Below are 14,713 nucleotides of genomic sequence, written 5' to 3'. Positions count from 1 at the left end.
TAGCTGTCCTAGGATCATGGTTTCCTGACCAAATCTAAGCTAGTCGGCACCAACAAGTAGTGTCTCATTAGGAAGTTTCCTAGCAGAGCCAACATTTTCCTCTGTAGGACTGAAGAGGAGAATGGAGCTGTCTTGTATAGTAGCTTTTGTTCCTGAGACTGTCTATGCTCCTGAGAGTGTGATGGGACACGATTCTTGAGCTCTCCCCTCGGTATGTAGCTCTTTATTGTAGGTTGCTGTTAATACGGAAGAGTGTAGCAGAAATGACTCTGGATTTGGAGTTAGAGATTGAATGTGTGACCTTGGGCAAGTCACTTAATTGTTCTGTTCTTCAATTTCCGTATCTTTTAGTAAGTCAGTCCAGATCATTTCTAAGTTTTCTCTTATCTGAATCTATAATCCTGAAATCCATTCAAGTACTCATATCAGTGACATCTTCTCCTTTGTCTTGGGCTTTTACTTACTATTCCAGGAGGAATGCAAACAATATTCCTCCCGGGCATCACTTGGATGAGACACTCCAAGAAAGCCACACATGTCAGTACCAAAATGGCTCCCCAAGTTTATTGGACAAACATATGACAGTATGCATTGAGAGAGAGAGGAGGCAGATTAGCAATGTCCTGTATTCAAATCCCTTTATTCCAGGTTCCAGAAAGGGGCTGTCAGTGGACCTATTTCCCTACCATCAGAGCTATGTCTCCAGAAGACCCAAAGTGGGAGGGAATGGGAAGTGTGGTGTATTCTCAGAATATGAGGTAGGAAAACAGCTGTTTTAGGAGGCTGAGATCTACGGAAGGGGGAGGAGAGAAGAGGACACATCTGGAGATGATGGAAAGGGCGCCGCTGGTTCTCTGGCTCCGTCTAGCATCTTCCACAGCTGGTGCTGAGGGATCCGCAGGGCGCACAACAACCAGTGCTCACCACCAGGTTCCCATTGCAAGGGGCACTACAAACACTGCCAGTGACCGGTCGGGAGCCAGACTGGCACAGGTCGCCACAAGTGACACCACCTCGGGAACTGCTCACACCTGAAGAAGTAGGAGAGTAGCCGAAGGGAGAGGGGTCAGGACAAGGTCCGATTTCTCACTTTCAAGCCCCTGACTCCAGGCAACGCCAGCCACTTTTCTGAGCTCAAGCCATGCTGGGAAGGATCTCTCTAATTGGTCCCGGCGTCCCAGGGAGGAAGTGTTGGCAGTTTCTTTGCTGTCCTGTTCTAGGGTTCTCCCATCTTCACGTCTGGGACTGAGTCCATCCCCAGCCCCTCCTATGACCATGCTTGGTCTCCTGTGCTTTCTCCTCTTTTTGGCTTTAGTGGGAGCCCCTCTTGCAGGATTTCTCCACCCTCCCAAGCAAGAAGTCCTCATCTTAATCCCTCCTTTCCAAGTCAAAAGTACTTACAGACATTCACAGCACCAACACCTTCACACAACCTGAAAAGAGAAAAACGAAGGAGAAAAGAGAAGTCAGAATAAGACCCCAACGCACACTACATTTCTAGGGATGGGGCAATGGGTGGATGGAGGTAGAGAGATGGGGTTAGGGGGCAGGACAGCTGGAGACCCAGGATGGAAAGAGCCCTCCACCCGTGGCTCGGAGGGCTTGAGCTCAAAGTCCTGATACAGCTTTTAACTACTTGTGGGACTTTGGCAAAGAAATCAGCTAGCCTCATTAGACTGCACACTCCTTGAAGTCATGGGCTGTCTTTGGCTTCGTTTGGTATTTCCAGCATTTAGGGTAGTGCTTGGCCCGTCGTAGACACGTTGAAAATGCTTATCGATTGGGTGATTGACTCTGCTGAAGTCTGGGACGTCTAAGACCCTGCTCTCCTCTCTGATTACCTTCCAGATGAGTTTCCTGGGGGGTAGGGGCCAGTGTACAGCCAAGACCTCACTAAGGTATTCTGGGAAGTTGGGTTTTCTCTTTTCCCTCATCCTAGCACTGACTCAGCATCCCTTGTCCTCTTCTTGGATTGGGGGAGAGGAGGAAGATATCATTCTCTGAATCAAAGTGGCCGTAATGACCTGCCCTAATCTACCTGACACCAATCAGTGGTTTGTCTCTTCTTAATGTCCCCTGTCCCCAGGCCTGAAGACCACTCTGATGCAGGTCCTGTCATTCAGAGAGCAAGAATCTGGACAGTCTTTTGCCCTAAGCACCTCATAAAAGTCATTCCTTATTGCCAGTATGGTATAGTAGACAGAACACAGGATTTGAATTCAGAGCCTGGGCTACCATCCTGGCAAAGATATCAGAGTAGTTTTCCATTTCCTACTCCAGCTCTTTTTACAGAGGAGAAAAACCGAGGGAAATGGGGTTAAGTGACTTGCCCAGGATCACACAGCTAGTATCTCAGAAAGGATCTGAATTCAAGAAGATGAATCTTCCTGTCTCTAGACACCACCAGTGGCTGGGCTCTCTCTACTGTGCCTCCTAGCTCCCCCCCAAACTTTAGGGGCTCCTATTATCTCTAGGATCCTATTCAAACTCTGGCATTTAAAGCTTTTACAGTTCCCCCCCCCGCCCACTTTTCTGACCTAAATGACTCCCTTGTGCATATCCTAGAATCCAGACACACTGATCTTGCTTTGTTTCCATTCAGCAAGCATGTACTAAATGCTGATTATGTACCAGGCTTCCTCCCACTTCTTTGTGGGCCTGGAATGCTCTCCCTCTTCTTGGATGGGTCTTGGGGAATCCCTCCTGGCTTTCTAAGCTTGCTCCAATGGCATCTTCTGCAGGACCCTTCTGCCCTTAGCCTAGGCTCTCCCAGCCTGAACTGAGGTCCTTAAGGGCAGGCACTGATTCCCATTTGTCTTTGTGCCCTCAGCACCCAGCATCCGACCTGCTGTTCAAGTTCAGGCCACCAGTTGTCCAACGGAGTGATCTGAAAGACCAGGAGCTGCCCAGGCATCCCTACCTGTACTCCTCGCCCTCCAGCAGCCTCTTGTAGGTGGCGATCTCGATGTCCAGCCCCAGCTTGGAGTTCATGACCTCCTGGTACTCCTTCAGCAGACAAGCCATGTCCTGCTTGGCCTTCTGCAGAGCCTCCTCCAGCCCTGCCAGCTTGCAGCGGGCATCACTGAGGGCAGCCTCACCCTGCTGTTCAGACTGTGTCACAGCAGCCTCCAGCTTGCAGTTCTGGGGTGGGGAGAGACAGGGTGGGCAGGGTACAGACACAGAATTATCCATGCCAGCAGAGATGACCCAAGTGTTCCTCTCCCCACCTTGGCTAGCCACATAGGACTATTCTAAGAAACAAGGTTACAGATTGGCTCGAGGTGTCTCACCTGCCTTGGCTTGTCCATAACGAGTCTTTCCCTCTGTTTTTTTTTTTTATTCCTTGTTTAAAATTTTATTTGGTCAATTTCAAACATTATTCTTTGATTACAAAAATCATTTCCCTCTGTTTTTTAAATTCCTTTTTTTCTATTTTATTTGGTCAATTTCAAACATTATTCCTTGGTTACAAAAATCATTTCCCTCTATTTTTTTTAATTCCTTTTTTCTATTTTATTTGGTCAATTTCAAACATTATTCCTTGGTTACTAAAATCATTTACCTCTGTTTTTTTTTTTAATTCCTTTTTTATATTTTATTGGGTCAATTTCAAACATTATTCCTTGGTTACTAAAATCATTTGCCTCTGTTTTTTTTTAATTCCTTTTTTCTATTTTATTTGGTCAATTTCAAATATTATTCCTTGGTTACAAAAATCATTTCCCTCTTTTTTTTATTCCTTTTTAAAAATGTTTTATTTGGTCAATTTCAAACATTATTCCTTGGTTGCAAAAATAATTTCCCTCTGTATTTTTAATTCCTTTTTTCTATTTTATTGGGTCAATTTCAGACATTATTCCCTGCTTGGTTACAAAAATCATTTCCCTCTGTTTTTGGAGGAAGCCTGATGGTACCCGACCTGAATTCATCTGGCTTCCATTTTACACCTTTCTGGTAAGGGGAGGGAAGGAGAGGGGCAGAAGGGGAATGCTCTGTCCATACCTGGCACTTGGCGTTCTCCACCTCGGCGGTCAGCCTCTGGATCATGCGGTTCAGCTCGTTGATCTCCTCCTTGGTCCTGCGTAGACTCTCGCCATGGCGGATCACGGTGGCCTTCATCTCCTCACACTGTGGGAGGCAGAGAGGCTAAGAGTGACTTGGCGCCCCTGGGGCATCCCAGCTTCAGAAGTCATCGGTGCCTCTCCCAGGGAGAAGACTACAAGCCGTTCTGGAGACGGGTCTCCAAACAGAGGGCAGCCCGTCCTGACGTCTACTCCTCTCGGACCCGATTCCTGCTCCTGGAGGGTCTCGAGGGCGAGGGGACCAGACCCACTCACCTTGCTGCGGTACCAGGACTCGGCCTCAGCCCGGCTGCGGCTGGCGATGTCGTCGTACTGAGCCTTGATCTCGGCGATGACGCAGTCCATGTTGAGCTCCCGGCTGTTGTCCATCTTCACCACGACAGAGGTGTCTGAGATGTGGGTTTGGAGGACCCGCAACTCCTGTAAAGGGATTGGGAGAGAAGAGGACAAGCGACTCATTTGGGCTCCAGGCTCCTGGTCCAGACCTCTCTGGTCCTGTTCCTGTAACCTTCTTCAGGCCAAATAACATTCATTAGCGAATATCTACAGTGTGGACCTTGTTTAATCCCAATTGTTTTTTTTAAATCTTCACCTTCCATTTTAGAATCGCTATCAAGTATTAGTTCCAACACAGAAGAGTGGTAAAGTCCAGGCAATTGGAGTTCAGTGACTTGTCCAGGACCACCCAGCTAAGCAGTCCACTTAGCTGCCCCAATGCCCATGATTTCTTGGCTCTGTTTGATTTTAGATGGACTCTATCACTAAGGCTTTTTTAAGACTTGGTCACTTTATTCCACTGAGCCCAGGATTCATGGACTCCTCTTCTCTTCTTCTAAAAGAATTAGGAAGGACAACAACTATCAGAGAAATCATGTTCATCTTCCCTAAACTCAATAGAATTGCTCCGGGGAATTCCCATAGTGAGAGATGAGACAAGCTGTTGCTTCCATTTGCCAGCACAGAAAAGGAGAGTCAGCTCTAGCCCAGAGAATATTCCGCCAGTGTCAGCCTCTGGCACGTTGGGGGAAGTGTCTGGTTGTCCCTAGACACTTTGTTAATAGACCCACGGAGGAAAACCCGGCCATTCCTTCCCCATCCCCTGGAAAGTCAAGTCTAGTTACCTGCCCAGTGGTGGCCTTGGGTGGTGTTGGAAGGACTGAGGTGGAAGCAGAGAGGAAAGAGGGAGGAAAAGAGAAGGGAGTGACAGGGTCATGGAGAAATAGACAGAGAATGAGAGAAAGGAAGGCAGGGGGAGAGAGAAAGTGGATGGAGGGAAGGAGGACAGATGGAGGGAGGGCATAGGGCTGAGCAGAAGCTCTGCGGGGAACACAGTGGGGAGTGGTGGGAAGCCTGTCCCCAAGAACAGCAAATTCCTCTCTTGGGTAGCCATGCCTCCTGGGACCCTCAGTGCTTGGCATCTCTCACCTCCTCATACAAAGCTCTCAAGAAGTTAATCTCCTCTGTCAATGCTTCTGCGTTGGCTTCCAGGTCTGACTTCCGAAGATAGGCACAATCCACCTCCTGTTGAGAGAGTGGATGGGAAACAACTGAGCAAAATCCATTCACTTTTCTTTTTGAACCAATACTTGTACTGGTTCCAAGGCAGAAGAGCGGTCAGGGCAAGGCAATGGGGGTAAAGTGACTTGCCTAGGGTCACATAACTAGGAAGTGCTTGATCCAAGACTGGAAACCAATTCTCATGAATCTGAGATAAAAACTTTTCATTATATCATATTGCTGCTAGTTATTGAGGTCTCAGCTTAGTTAGGGACTGGAAAGGGGAGTAATCAATTAAAAAAACCCAACTTTTCCCTTCCATCTTAGAATCAATACCATGTATTGGTTCCAAGGCAGAAGAGTGGGAAGGACTAGGTAATGGGAGCTAAGTGACTTGCCCAGGGTCACTCAGCCAGTAAGTATCTGAGGGCAGGTTTGAATCCAGGACTTTCTGTCTCTAGGTGTGACTCTCAGTCTAATAAGCCATCTAGCTACCTCCTCCACTTATTTTCTAGAAGTGGATACAGATTCATGGCCTCCAGAAGTTGGTACAGGATGGGAGCAGGTAGAATCAGGTTCTAGTCCCTGGTCCTCAGTCACTCACCTTCTTCAGTACCACGAATTCGTTCTCAGCTGTGGCCCGAAGAGTGACTTCTTCCTCATACCTGAGGAGAGAGAGAGAGAGAGAAGAGGCTGAGGTCTTATCAGAATGCAATCATCTAGACTGTTCATGACCCATCCTCCGATGTCCCTGGAAACTCCTCTCCATCCCCAGAAGTGGGGCTCATAAGGAACCACTGGCCCTGGATGCGGAGTCAAATCCAGTCATCCCCAGGGCAGCTCTTCTTTAAAAGGGGAAGCCAAGGAAAGAGAGTGGTTTGGAAGGGAGAGAAGAAGCGGGAGGCCAAGATCATACCCCCAGAGGGACCAGAGTCCTTAGAGTGTCGACACCCCGGATGTCCTCACTCTTCTTCACCAGGGAGTTTCTTCTCAGTAAGCAAAGATAAGTCTAGGATCCCTCCTGCCCAGTTGCCCTAGTCCCTATTCAAGCCTAGAAGGGGCATGTGGGCAGAGTTCACAAGCCTGATGTAGGGGAACGTCCCTAGAGGATACCAGGACCCCCCTCCACCCCCCCACACACACACATCTACAAAAACGAGACACTCACTTCTTCTTGTAGCCCTCCAGCACCTCCTGCACATGGTTAAGCTCAGAGGACAGGCGCCCACTGTCAGCCTCCACACACTCCAGCTCCCGCTTCAGGGTCTCAATGTAGCCCTGGAACAGGGGCTCCAGGTTGCTCTCGCAGCATTTCCGGTTCTGGTAGAACTGCCACTTGGTCTCCAGAAGCTTGTTCTGCTGCTCCAGGAACCGCACCTGGGATGTCAATGGCAAAAAGTCTAAATGTGTGCCTCTGGGTGGGAGGGAGAAGGAAACGGGCATTGGATCTGGTGCTGAAGGACCTGGGTTTGAAGCCTTAATGAACTTGGCTAACTCTTATCTCCTCAATGCATCAGGTATCTCGGATGAGAAGTGAGGAAGCTGGCTTCATGTTCCTCCTGTAGCTAAAGCCTACGATTCCAAGCCATCCTCAGGGGTCAGAGAGCTTAATAAAGGCTATTCTTTCATAGGATTTTAAGGTTTGCAAAAATGCTTTATATATGTTCCCTCATTTGATTCTCAAAACAATGCTATGTCTGGGATCCTGGATTCAAATTTTACCTCATACGTTTCCTAACTGTGTGACCCTGGACAAGTCATTTAACTCTTATTGCCACTCTTCTGCCTTGGAACCAAAGCACAGTATTAATTCTAAGATGTAAGATAAGAGGTTTTAAAAAACCCAACTCTATGGGATAGTTGTTCTTATCATCTCTATTTTAGAAATGTGGATGCTGAAGCAGGAAGGAGTGGTCGCTGGTCACTTGCCCAGAGTCGTACAGCTAGAAAGCATCTGAGCCAATATTCCTAGAGAGGTCTTCCTGACTCCAAGTCCAGTCCTTTATCTACTGTGCCATCTTAATCTAAATGTCGGATCCTGTGCCTTAGTTTACTTATCTGTAAAATGAACATAACAGAGCTTGCTGAACAGGTTTCCTCACTGGTGTGGCTGTGAGGAAGACCCTTTGTCAACCCCAAAGCTCTATTAAATGGGATTTATCATTAAGACAGACTCAACAGGACCTGGACCCCAGTCAAAGCAGAGACTCTGTTGGATTTTTTTCCTCCAGAGTGTCCAGCATGAAGCACAATGCTCACATGAATGTTGTAAAATTAAACAAAAGAATAAACTTCCTCCCATGCCCACACCAAAAAGAAGGTGAATAGGAAGGCTGAATAACGAACAAAGCACGGAGCTATTTCATAATGATGCAATTAGAATCGGCAGCTATTGAATGTTCAAGATGAAAGAGACATCAAAGATGATCAGTCTCAGCCCTTCTTTTGACGGAGCTGGAAACGGAGGCTCAGAGAGCTTGCACAACATGCCTTAGGTCATGCAGCACCTCAGTGGCAAAGGAACTGCAACCCAATTCTCCAGACTCCCAGTCCGCTCTGTTTAATAACCATAAACTTCAGAGCTCCCCACTCCGCCTCCTCCCCTTCCTGCCAGAATTCCATCCAATTCCATCCATTCACTACATAGAAATCTCTTTTGCTTTAGAGTGTCTCGGAGAAGAGGATTCATAGCAACTTGCACCAGCCTAACCCCATGTCCAATGACTCTCCCTTTTGGTGCACTTGTCTTTCTTTTCGTCTGTTCTAGAATCCTTATGTTGCTGTTTTAGGTTATTTCCTTTTATACTCAATGGAAAGAAAAGATGGCGGTCCCATTCTTTCTAGAGTGAAACTCAGTTTAGTTCTGGCTGAAGACAATCAAGGAAGTTAAGGTTTAGGACAAAGAATACTCCACTGTAGCAGAAAGAATACTGGACTGGGTATTAGTGGAGATCTGGGTTTGAACCTCTACTCGATCAAATTTAATTAGCTGAGGGTGCCAGTGGGTAAATCATTCCCAGATAGTCATTAGTGTGCTGGACCCACAACTCAAGTCAAACTGACGGTAGACACTTCCTAGCTGTATGACTTTGGGCAAGACCCTCAATCTCTGTCTATCTCTGTTTCCTCATTTCTAAAATAGGGATAATACTGGCACCTACCCTCTCTCCAGATTGTCGGAGGATCAAATGAGATCATATTTGTATAGTTTTGTAAACCTTAAAGACCCATATAAATGCTAGCTACTATTCTGCTATTCTGGGCCTCAGTTTCTTCAGCTGTAAAATGAAGACATGGACTAAATGATCTCCAGGGTTCCTTTCAACTCCAAACGTCTAGGCTTCTTAGCATATTCTATATTTTTTAGTCATTTTAATTGGACTAAAGATACCTGGACCAACACTTTTTTGACCCACACTGTTTTAGCTTTGAGAATCAGCCTGAGATCATGAACCAAAGTTCTATTCCACAGGCATGCTAGGGCCACTTAGGTGGCTCCTAAATGCCATCTCCCAACTTATTGAAGGCTAAACACACAAAGTTACAACCCAAGATGAAAATGTCCACCACCAGGAAGTCAGAAGTGTAGAGAGAGAAGTAGAAGAGTCCTTGGGCATCATCTTAACTGGTTTAACCTAGTCAAGAGTACATTCTATAATACCCTCCTCCTATAGGTGGCCATTCAGTCTCTCTGTGAAGAGCTCCACAAATGGGAAATCTGCTACCTCCTAAAGGCCAATAATTCAACTTTGAAACAGATTTTGCTTTAGGAAGTTTATCGAAGTAGCACTAGACCCTCCATCGACTTCCACCTTACCCCCATTTCTACTTTCTGGGGTCAAATAAAATAAACTCAATCCCTCTTTCCCATGTCATTCTTTGACTAAGTTCATGAGATTTAGATCTGGAAGAAGACATCTTGTTCAACCTCCTAATTTTTATAGATCAGAAATCTGAGACCCAGAAGTGACTTGTCCACAGCCACACATCATCCCAACTCATCCCTATCCATTATTTTCTTCTTCAAACTAAATATTTCTGATTCCTCACTGAAACTCATAGAACAAGATTTTCCACTTCCATCCCCCTGCTCTTTCTCTGTCTCCACCTGGGACACTGAGATCTAGAACCCTTTCCAGAGGTGCCTAATTGTGTCCTATATCTACGTTTGTATTAAAGGACCACAAATTAAGTCTTGGAAGGGACATGAGAAGGCACTGAGATAATGGAGTCATTTGATAGATGAAGAAATGGGCACCTTTTCCAGGATCACCCAACTAGCAAGTTTCTGAGCAGGAGCTGAATTCAGGTTTTCCTGCCTTCAACCCAAGGTCCTGTCCACTATGCCACACTGACCACTCAGTTATTCTCACTCCCGCCTCTTCTGCAGCCAGACAAGGAGTTTCCTAAGGACAGCAACCATTTTTCCTTCCTGATCTGAGTCTGCCCTTAATGCCCAGCCCATAGGGAATATGCCACTGACCTTGTCGATGAAGGCGGCAAACTTGCTGTTGAGGCACTTGATCTGCTCCTTCTCCTCATGCTTCACACACTGGGCATTGGGGTCGATCTCCAGGTTGAGGGGGGTCAGGAGGCTCTCGTTGATAGACACAGTGGTGATGCAGGGGGGGCTGGGCCCGCACACCCCCCCAGAGCGGTAGCCAAAGCTGCGGCCGCAGGAGCCAGCCCTGTAGCCCCCACAGATGCTGCGGCTGCCAAAGCCGGTCAGTCCCCTGTAGCAGGACACCCCTCTGTAGGGAGCAGCGCTGACGCAGCAGCGGTCACCCATCCTAGGCACGTAGGCTGAAAAACAGCCAAAGTTTCTGGGGCGAATTCCACAGCCCACTGTGCTGATTCCACAAGTCATGGTGAAGGTGGCAGGAGGTCCTGGTATGGATGGATGAGAATCCTGCAAATGCTTCTGTGCCCTGGGCAGTGGCTCTGGCTTTTTATTTGTCAGGGGGAGCTGCATTAAAGGGGGCAGCAAAAAGGTGATGATAGGTGCATTTTATTGGCTTGGCATCACTCCTGTCTTCTTAAGAACCAACTTAGCTTGCCTCTCTGGGATGGCTGTGTCAACAATCACTGCTCCTGGACCCACAGGTCCCGTTTCATCTTCAAAGCCTTTATAAGCTTCCCCCCCACCCCTCTAATCAAACTTTCCCCCACCCCGACCCAGTGCAAAAAAGCAAAGTGCTTCACAATAGTGAGCAGTTGTCCCACTCTGCTCCCTCATATCCTACCCCCTTCTTCTTTCTCTCCTTTACCCACTTCATCAAGAAATAAGACCTATGGGGGGGGGGATTGATTTTTTTTCTCTTTCCTTGGGTGGGAAAAAATGTAAACTGTGTCCCAACTTCCTAGGAACACGTCCGTCTAGATTTCTTCGATTGGGTGCCATCACTAAAAACAATTTTCTCTTTTGCTCCATCGGCTCACAAAATATTAGGGAAAACTTGGGTTCTCAAAGATGTCAGTGGAGTGGAAAGGTGGCACAGGGTTCTTATGAACTGATGACTCCCCACCCCCCTTACTGAGGAAAATTATAACTAATAGGATATAGTGATAGGATAGAAGGGAACTTGGCTAGTTGCTCAATTTTTTAGGGGACAAAATGGCAGCTCAGAAGACTTAAGTAATCTGACTAGAGACACATAAGGAGTTAAGTAACAGATTTTAACTCAAAAACAGGCCGAGATGCTCAGAATTATTTTCCAGGACTTTTTCTTTTGCCTGGACTGGCAGCTGGTCCTTTGCATCCAATTATGTTTATGGGCCCAGGGGAGGAGTGTGCTTTGATATAAGACAATGGAAGCGTGCCTTGGGGTTTTTCTTTTGTCATCAGAGCTTCTCTGTCTTGAGTGTTTGAGTCTATAAATTCCTTCCTCACAAACCTCCTTTGGCTTATGTTTCCATGACCTCTTGTGTATTCTGAGATGACTCTGCTGATTGCTGGGTTTCCTGGATTGGTCACCATCACATTCCAGTTGTCCTTTGCATTAGAATACCTCTCCTCTATGGATCCTGTTTAGCCACTGGTCGTCATTGGATCTGTTCTTTGAGCTTTGGCACTCTCATTTCCCTTTCATGATGAGAATGTTTCCAGTCAAATAGGGAAGTAAGTGTGGGACCTTGATAGAGAAGCCCTCTGCAATGGTCGGTGGAATCTGAAAGACCTCAGGTTAGGGGGCAAGAGGGTAATTAGGTGGCTCAATGAATTGAGACGGATTCAAATGTGACCTCAGACACTTCCTAGCTGTATGACCCTGGGCAAGTCACTTAACCCCCATTGCCCAGCCCTTAAAGCTCTTCCAACTCAGAACCAATACACAGTATTGATTCTAAGACAGAAGATAAGGGTTTTAAAAAAATAAATAACTTTAAAAAAAGACTTCATGGTACAAACTTGTAGACATCAGGCAATGACTTTAAAAGAAACTGGGTAACAAACTTAAGAAGGATGGATGTCTCCACAGCCCCTCTCCTTTGGTCTCTCCATGCTGTTCTTCCAAGGGCATTGAATCAGGATCCTTGACAACCCAGGGCATCTTCTGTAGCTGTGGAAGTTTGGGGAAATAGGTAAGGAATAAGAAGCAAGCGAAGGATGTATCAAGTGGGGATGTAGATTCATGGTGATGCCTACTGAATGGCTAAAGAATTATTCTGTGGGAGAATGGGCATAGGGTCCAGGATGCTATTTCTTATATCACGGTCATTACTGAGATTTGGTGAGATGAGATTCAGGCCTGGAATGTTATTCAAAAGCACAGTAAGAATAACATGGATTGGCGTGGAGGTAAAGTAACATTATATATAAGATAAAGGGGGGAAACTTATGATTTTTGTTCCCAAACATGCCAGAGACAATTTTCATTAATTCAATTATTCTTATTCTAAATATCTTTGTTTAAAGAGACTGAGAAGTCCAAGAAGGCACAGTTTCCCCATGTCTTTGAAAATCTCTCAGGTGCCAAACATCTTGGAGTTGCAATTTGGAACATTCCCAAACAAAGACAAAATTTCACTATAAGATATATAACCTAGTCACAGAGTTTAGGTAAAGGTTGACTTAATCCATTCATAAAACAGAACAAAAGCCACTTAAAATGTCTCTGTGACTTAAAAAAAGAACAGGGGTTCTTTTTAATTTTTAATTTTAACTTTTTTCTGGGTTATACATGTATCATTATACAAAACACATTTCTATATTATTCCTTTTTCTAAGTGAATAATCTTATAAAATCAAATCCCAAATCACATACTCAAATAAATAAGTGATTAATCATCTGTTTTCATCTGCATTCCTATCCCAACAGTTCATTCTCTGGAGGTGGAGAGCATTCTTTTTCATAAGTTCCTCAGAATTGACTTAGACCATTATATTGCTGAGAGTAGCAAAGTCTGTTACATTTGATCATTCCACAATATTTTAGTTACTGTGTATAACGATCTGGTTCTGCTTATTTCATTTTGCATCAGTTCATGAAGGTCTTTCCAGTTCTTTCTGTAATCATCCTTGAACAGGGATTTTTAACCCTTTTTCTGGCAGTCTAGTGAAGGTTCTCTTCCCTGAATAAATTTTTTAGTCTGAGTTTTCCTATCTTTCTCAGGCAGGAGATGCAGCCTCTAGTACTCACTAGCCTAGTCCCACTGAAGATGGGCCCTTCGTACTGCTCAGTTTCCAACCCAAGCTATTTCACTCCTTCTTAGGCAGACCATTCCCACCCTCACTCACCCCTAATCTCCAATAGGCGCTTACTCTATTGGTGCCAGACTTAGTAAGAGTACTTGGTCATATACCTGGAAGTTTAGAAATCCTGATTTAGTTTCAGAAATGCATTAGGCTTTGGAAAGGATATTAAAAATGTTAATGATGTTCAGACTAGGACATTGTCAAAAGTAATAAAGAAAGATAAATAAGGAAATTTATCATTCAAAGTATTCAAAAAATTTGGAGTTAAGTATTATAGTAGGATTGTGTTGGTGTTTGCCCTTCATTTTTTAAGAAAACCAATGACATCATGATAAATGATATCTTTACTTGCCTGTCAACTGGATTTTAGTAAGGAAGAGCTGCACAAATTCATCAGTTTCACTCTGTCTTCAAGTCATTGAAGACCAGTGGCAAGATAAAAGGCAGGAAGACTGGTGATAGCCTGGGATGAAGTGGATGAGCATGGCATCTTGGATATTTGACTAATCTCTAAACATTTCACAATGCTTTCTTTAGCCTCCTTTGTGGTCATTGGAAGGAATTGGTCTCATTCACTAGTTACTGGAGAGCTCTGACCAAGAGAAATGAGAAGCTCTCTTGGGAATGAAATTCCTATTATTATAAATTATTATTATAAAAAATAAAGATGCAAAGAGAAAAAAAATAGGCCAGGAGAAGACTTCACATGCTTGGAGTAGACATCCCCCTAGATCAGTGTTGGCAAACCTATAGCATGAATGCCAGAGCCTGCTGAGGGGGCTGTTCCCTTCCCCATCCTCATGCTTTTATGAGGACATTTTTCTCATCACCTCTGTCCAGCAGCCCAATGGGAGCACTTCCTCCCACCCCTATCTGGGGTAAGGGAGTGACTCACATGTGGCAGGAGGGTTGCAATTTGGGCATTCCATCTCTAAAAGGTTCACCATCACTGCTTTAGATTATCAACAGGTTTAAAACCTATCACCTATGCTACTCTCAATCTGGTTTAGCCCATCTCCTGAAGTGGTTTACTAGGGTATAGCCATTACGCATGCAACAGTTTCTGGAACCACAGGTGAGAATTGGGTGACAAGCAGACACCTAAGGTGTGAGCAGCCTTAGAAAGGACTTGATAAGTCCTCACACCAAAGGCACTAATTCTCCTGGAACAGTACCCTCCCCCCCACATACCTCCAAAGGGGGAAGTGATGTGCCTGTAGTGTGTGTGAATTTATTTCCACATATATTATATACTTGCATAAGGAAATAACCAGAGAGGTTATGCATGGTGGAGTTATGCATTTGATTGAAAATCATTAGAGAGAAAATAGAAAAAATTCTAATTGATGTATTTTGCTGAATGCTTGAAGCAAAAGAGAAAATAAATGAGGTAATTGAGAGGCATCAGGATCCTGATACAGAGACTTGATATAGTGGTGAT

The 14,713-nt window shown here is 45.3% G+C and overlaps 1 protein-coding gene across 1 annotated transcript; it reads right to left on the bottom strand.

Annotated features, from left to right (window-relative positions):
* Positions 1–546: 546 nt before the first annotated feature.
* Positions 547–10,486, bottom strand: LOC100026833 (keratin, type II cuticular Hb3). Its single transcript, XM_001377283.4, has 9 exons — positions 10,063–10,486; positions 6,748–6,956; positions 6,184–6,244; positions 5,508–5,603; positions 4,338–4,502; positions 4,003–4,128; positions 2,921–3,141; positions 1,402–1,433; positions 547–1,031 (listed from the first exon to the last, which is right to left on the bottom strand). Exons 1-9 carry the CDS (start codon positions 10,444–10,446, stop codon positions 865–867), a joined length of 1,461 nt encoding a protein of 486 aa, XP_001377320.2. The 5' UTR covers positions 10,447–10,486; the 3' UTR covers positions 547–864.
* Between the last annotated feature and the right edge of the window lie 4,227 nt (positions 10,487–14,713).

The sequence above is a fragment of the Monodelphis domestica genome, chromosome 5, assembly GCF_027887165.1.
Source record: "Monodelphis domestica isolate mMonDom1 chromosome 5, mMonDom1.pri, whole genome shotgun sequence".
NCBI lineage: Eukaryota > Metazoa > Chordata > Mammalia > Didelphimorphia > Didelphidae > Monodelphis > Monodelphis domestica.
Note: the sequence above shows the minus strand (reverse complement) of the source record. Positions and strands in the feature narration are given on the sequence as shown.